At 31.7% G+C, this 6,663-nt stretch overlaps 1 protein-coding gene across 1 annotated transcript; it reads right to left on the bottom strand.

The window, feature by feature from the left end:
- Nucleotides 1-4,033: 4,033 nt before the first annotated feature.
- On the bottom strand, nt 4,034-6,275 carry LOC133800543 (CASP-like protein 1B2). The gene is made up of 3 exons (XM_062238543.1): nt 6,017-6,275; nt 5,738-5,861; nt 4,034-4,539 (listed from the first exon to the last, which is right to left on the bottom strand). Exons 1-3 carry the CDS (start codon nt 6,256-6,258, stop codon nt 4,285-4,287), a joined length of 621 nt encoding a protein of 206 aa, XP_062094527.1. The 5' UTR covers nt 6,259-6,275; the 3' UTR covers nt 4,034-4,284.
- Between the last annotated feature and the right edge of the window lie 388 nt (nt 6,276-6,663).

Here is a 6,663-nt window from a genome sequence, read left to right as displayed (position 1 = left end):
GGGTAACCTGTGTACGAGCTTAATTATTTTGGGCAAAGAATGTGGGGTGGGTTGTGGAGAGAAGAATATGCGTAATCAAATATGTCGGTTTACTGAAAGGAAAGTGAGGAGTGGGTTTCTTCTCTTTACCAATATAGGAGAAGAAGTTGTTGATATTTCATAGCCCATAACCAGTAAGGTGCTTTAATATCTTCTTATTTGTCATGCCTTTTCATCTATTGATTATGGTGTACATGTAGTGATACATAGTATAGAATAGTACAATACAGTATAGTATGTATATAGCAGCACTTTAAACTACTGGCAGTCAAGTTACATTCTTTAAATAATCGATTTCATTACCCATTTTTCTTTGATCACATTTTTGTTTACTCCAACTTTCACGGGGAAAGAACTTTGTTGTTGCGAGAAGGAGGGTTCTACAAAATTTAAAGCATCATTTTATTATTATTATTTTTTATTCTAATTTTTTCTTTTATTTTATTTTATTTTATGAAATTGTTTTCAAATTTCAAGTGATCATTTTCCCAAAAATAGTAAATTCAATTATGCTTATGTACTTGCTACCAAAAAAAAATTATGCTTATGTATTGAACTAATATTATTTTTATGCTATAACTATTGTGAAATATTACTTGAACACACCTGAGAAAAATAGTTCACAAAAGAGGTTTAAGCTTTTTGAATTGATGACCATGAATCGTTTTTTTTTTTGGTAGAACTATAGTGGAATCACAAACCTTTTGAATGTTTGCAATTCTTTCACAAGCCGCTTTTGAATTACTTCCCTGAGTTTTCATAAGCTTTAATAACTGCCTGAATTTTTTTTTAAATTTGATTTTTCTTTAATGATATGTTTTACTCGTGCAAATAATGTACCTTTGCATGCAATTTGGAACAATTTTGTGTTGTTTCTGTTTGGATGAAGATTTGAGTGATATTTTGTATTTTTTTTCAAATGGTATTTGGCATTTTAATAGGACAAGAAAAATAGACAATGCTTCATTGAATAGTTTCCAAGTTGTGAACCAAAATAAACAAAGCTTCACGGATTAGTTACCATTGCATCTCTTCAACAGTGAGAAGTTGTGAACCAAAATAGACAGTGCTTCACTAATTAGTTACTATTGCATCTCTTTTAGAGTGCTGATAGTATTTGACAGGTTCTGTTAAAATTAATAGATTATTTTGAAAAAAAACTGTTTGGCATAACAAAAACTGTCTGGCACAACAATTAGTGTTAAATAGCCATTGTATCTTTCTCAACTGTTGCATTGCTTGACTGAATTACAGATTCTGTTAAAGTGTTAATAACCAACTATTAAAGCATACCAAATTCTGTTAAACCATACTAAATTTTGTTAAATACAAAATACCGTTTGATAACCATTTATATAGGGAAATTTCATGTTATATGCATAATAACTTAGTGAAATTTTTTAATATGCCACCTGTTATCCCCATTTCCTGCATGGACCCGGGACATTCGTTCGGGCCCATGGTCAGGGGCTGTTAAGCATGCGGGCTCGGCCCAAGGCCTCATGGTACGGGAGTGTCCGAGAGGAGGGGTACGGGCTCAGGGTGCATTTTTGGACCCATTAGGGGGGTCCGGCATGGTCATCCGGGTTCCGTCATCCGGAACAGTCATCCGGGAGACGTGCAGACCGTTCGAACCCCCACGACATACGCGTCCTGGTCCCAGACCCTGGTATGGTCCGGGCCTGTAGTAAATGAAGAGGGACAAAGGTAAACGAACCCGGATCACCTCGTCCCCGGTTGGAGGGGTCAAGCGTCCAGGACCCTGAAGCCGCCCCACTCCGCGTGGGCGTTGTCCCTACTTTTCACCTGCGAACAAGGCCACCTCGGGATTGCACGTCCTTGTTTCAGGTCTGCGCTGCCAAGTACTCTGACTGGTCTTGTCTCCTGAATCTGCCTCGTAACTCGAAATGTCCAGACCAAAAGCACCGTTTTGTCGGGCGAGATATAGCTCTTGAGTCAACTTATTTGGCCTTAGCTGGTCTGGAATTCATGTATGTTGTATCTTTTATATTGGGCTTCCACTAGAAAGGACAAGAATATCCGTATCTCTGATGGGCCCGGGTCGTACCCGGCCCAGACCCAGTGTTCCCATAAGCCTATAAATACAGGCTACAGAACACTGTAAAAAGGATCTCTCTTCAACTAAGATACAGTTGCTCTGTCAAAATACAGAGAGGAACTCCATTGTAAAAGGTTTTTCAAGCTCTAATACTATAGACTCGTGGACTAAGGCTCGTTAACGCCCCAATCACGTAAAAACCTCGTGTTAATCTTCTACTTTCATTACTATTACCCTTAAATAATATTTATTAATATAGTTACCGAAAACCTCGGTTAACACCACCATAAGTTACTATCCCAAATATATGACAACTTCAATTTTTTAGACAAAAATACCCCTAACATTTAAATACCTATTTTTTTCTCTCAATCCAAACCTTCTCTCTCTAACATCTCTTATTCTCTCACTCTCTCTAACATTCTAATCTTGTAGATTTCGAAAAAAATACCAAAATTAAAAAAAAAAATCATCTGAAACCGATATTTGAGTGAAAAAATATGAATCTCCAAAGTTTTTGTCAAATTTCAGTACAGAGCATCGAAATTGCATCGAAAAAACATCGTTTTGGATAAAAATCAAGTTTTCATGATTGCATCGAAACATCATCGATGTACCATCGATTTTGCATCGAAATACCATCGATTTGGCATCGAAACACCATCGATTTTGCATCGAAAAGTCATCGTTTTGGCCAAAAAAAAAAAAGTTTTCATAATTGCATCGAAATACCATTGATTTTTCATCGAAACATCATTGATGTACTATCGATTTTGCATCGAAATACCATCGATTTTGCATCGAAACACCATCGATTTTGCATCGAAAAAGCATCGTTTTGGATAAAAATCAAGTTTTCATGATTGCATCGATTTTTCGATGCAAAATCGATGATGTTTCGATGTTCTTTCAATGCAATCATAAAAACTTGTTTTTTGGCCAAAACGATATTTTTTCGATGCAAAATCGATGGTATATCGATGATGTTTTGATGCAAAATCGATAATGTTTCGATGCAAAATCGATGGTATTTCGATACTGTTGCGATGCAATTATGAAAACTTGTTTTTTTGGCCAAAACAATGACTTTTCGAGACAAAATCGATGGTGTTTCGATGCCAAATCGATTGTATTTCAATGCAAAATCGATGGTACATCGATGATGTTTCGATGCAATCATGAAAACTTGATTTTTATCCCAAACGATGCTTTGTCGATGCAATTTCGATGCTCTGTACTGAAATTTGACAAAAACTTTAGAAATTCATATTTTTTCACTCAAATGTCGGTTTCAGATGATTTTTTTTTTAATTTATGTATTTTTTCGAGATCTACAAGATTAGAATGTTAGAGAGAGTGAGAGAATAAGAGATGTTAGAGAGAGAAAGTTTGGATTGAGAGAGAAAATGAGTATTTGAATGTTAGGGATATTTTTGTCCAAAAAATTGAAATTGTCATATATTTAGAATAATAAATTATGGTGGCATATTAAAAAATTTTACTAAATTATTATGCATATAACATAAAATTTCCCTATATATAATAGGTAAGATAAGCATAAACAAACATAGGTGATACAAGATCTTCCGCGAAAGAATTTTCAAGGCAAGTAAAACAACTATTAAAAAGAACACGAACGTGTACATAAAAGGCATCCTCGCCAGTAAAATGAATTGGATCTATAATTTCAAACCCATTTTAAAAGGACAGACAATGAAACGTTATATTGTTAATGGAAACTATTGGATTACTCTCCATCAAACTGATGGTTTGGATGATTAAACGACACCTTTTTCCACTTCCGTACTGGGCAGGACATCCTCGTTGTCCATATACATATATAAGAATATATTTAAATAATCCTGGTGACTTTTTTTTCCGCTTGGTCCCTTCATTTCTTATATCCAAAACTGATATGACTCTTTCGTACACACCTTCCTCAACATTTTATTTATTAAAAAAAGAGAAACAAGTACATATACAAATATCACTTCGTTACATTTGCAGACTGCAAAAAAACACCAATAATGACACACCAAATATGAAGGAGGGAGAGAGGAAAAAAAAAACAAAAACAAAAACCACATTATATTTCAATGGAGAAATAAAAGAAAAAGAGACAAAAATGGCATAACAGCTCTAAATTAACAAGAACAATAAGTATTAAAACATATATAGACACAAAATTAAGGGATTAGTGATGAAGCATGGGTTGTTGTAAGTTTGGGTTTGGCATGTAGTTTGAGGATGGATAAGACCGTAATAACAATCAACAAAACAAGGCCGATGAACGATGCAATGAGGGCAACTCCACCGCGCTGACAATATGCACCAAATTTGTCGCAGATTTTGTTCCACCTCGCATGAGAATTCCCATTTTTCCCTAACTCTGCCATGAATGTGGCTGCCCCGTCTCCTGCTGCTGCCAATGCCACTAGCAACTGTACCCATGTGCCATTTATTATATAACACATTACGTTTAATTATTTAATGAATCACTTATTTAAATTAAAAATAAATAAATACTTATTTGATATTTTGTGTTTTATCGAAATACAAATTTGATACTTTTTATTTATGATAATTATCAATCGATACATTCTGTTTGTAAAAACTACATAATTTAGTACCTCCGTGCGTTTAAATTTTAATATTCTCATATTATCTCTCATTTTAATAATTTATTTGAATTCAATTGTTTTATTATTATTTTTAAATAATTTAAATATATTTTCAGAATTCATAAAATAAAATAAATGTTTAATTAAAACTTTAAAATAATTTTATTTAAATAAAATCTTATTAATAACAAGAAATAAACTTAAATCTTAATTAATTAACAAACCAATCCAACTTTAAAACAATATTAGGTGGGTGAGATTAGGGGGTGGAGAACTCAGACGGTGAGGGTGAGATTGAGTGAAATATGAATTTTTTTTATTAATTAAATTAAAATTTAAGTTTATTTAAAGTTAATTAATAAGATTTTAATTAGTTTTTTAATTCTAATTTTTTTAATTAATTATATTTATTTTTAAATAATTTTGTTTATTAAAATTATTTAAAAATTTTAATTAAACATTTATTTTATATTATAAATTATAATGTATATATTTAAATCATTTCAAAATAATAAAACAAATGAAAATAAAATAAATTATTAAAATTAGAGTGAGAATGAGAGGGTGAGGAACTGAGATAGTGAGAGGGAGATTGAGTGAAATAAGAATTTTTTTCATTAATTAAATTAAAATTTAAGTTTATTTAAAGTTAATTAATAAGATTTTAATTAATTAAATTTATTTTAAAAATAATTTTGTTTATTAAAATTATTTTAAAATTTTAATTAAAAATTTATTTTATTTTATGAATTTTAAAAATGTATTTAAATCATTAATAAATAATAAAAAAATTGAAAATCAAATAAATTACTAAGTAATTTTAGAATATTAAAAATGTAAACGGATACTAAATTATGTAGCTTTTGCAGTTAAATGATATCAATTGATAATTATTATAAACAGAAGAAGGTATAAGTTTGTATTTCGAAAATTAAAATTGTTGAAGAGATTGAAGAAGTGATCTTGATTGGAATTAATACATATAATTTTAATGGTAGAAAGAATAAAAATGAAGTACCATATCGAAAATTGGAATAATGACAAGGCAGAGACCCTTGTCGTTGAACTTATGTTTGAAAAGGTCAAGCGCTATCACCAACAAGTTATGCAGGCTGGCTAATCCGTTGGCTACTATAAAGAACCTGTTAATATGCATAAATCCCTCTTATTACTCATATATATATATATATATATATATATAAATATATATATATTTAGATTTGTGATATTCAAACACAAAAGGGATTTAATTATTAGCCATGATTAAAACAAAGTAATTTTTTTTATAAGCTCTTACACAAATGCTGGGTCGTATTGGAACTTGGCAGCAAGAGTGGCTGTGACTGGGTTGCTCCCAATAGTGGCAACAACTAAGGTCTTTGTTTCTTTGTTAAGTGCCATTACAATAGTTGCAGAAACCATGGCTAAGAAGCAAGCTATCCTAAGCATGAAAAGGGTCCAATCCTTCGTCATCGCCGCCACCACTGCCCTCACCGGAGTTGACTCATCCTTAGCTTTGTCTCCGTTTTGTAGAGCCATTTCCTTGTTTAAGTGATATATTGTATATAACATTTAGAGCTTATTATATAACAATTTCATTTGGTAAGTCAAACAAGCTAAGTGGAGTTTATATGTAAGTTTTTTCTTTAGGTGGTATAACTATCAACTGAAACTTGGCGTGGTTGGTGTAGCGAATTAGCTAGGAAAAGTGATAATTAAATAAATAATCCTTTGTAGAAATCTAGTGATGAAATTCAAATTATTATATACCAAATATTTGGTGGGTGGGTACTCCTATATATTGTATATGGCATGGTGTATTATATCCTCATAACAAATGGAGTCAACTTATTTTAATTCTTTATCAAGCCTCTAGAGGTACAATGAACTTGTGCACGTCTATTTTTTAAAATTACTCTTCATTAATCCTCACTGTAATCTCTA

Source organism: Humulus lupulus, chromosome 9 (assembly GCF_963169125.1).
Source record: "Humulus lupulus chromosome 9, drHumLupu1.1, whole genome shotgun sequence".
Taxonomy (NCBI): domain Eukaryota; kingdom Viridiplantae; phylum Streptophyta; class Magnoliopsida; order Rosales; family Cannabaceae; genus Humulus; species Humulus lupulus.
The sequence above is the reverse complement of the archived record's forward strand: the minus strand, read 5'-3'. Positions and strand labels throughout refer to the sequence as shown.

Excerpts from the sequence above, each read along its gene's own strand:
- LOC133800543 (XM_062238543.1), bottom strand. The coding sequence starts at position 6,258 with ATGGCTCTACAAAACGGAGACAAAGCTAAGGATGAGTCAACTCCGGTG. Across the intron at positions 5,862-6,016 it reads CAATACGACCCAGCATTTGT|GTTCTTTATAGTAGCCAACG; the intron begins GTAAGAGCTTAT and ends GCATATTAACAG. Across the intron at positions 4,540-5,737 it reads TTATTCCAATTTTCGATATG|TTGCTAGTGGCATTGGCAGC; the intron begins GTACTTCATTTT and ends ACATGGGTACAG.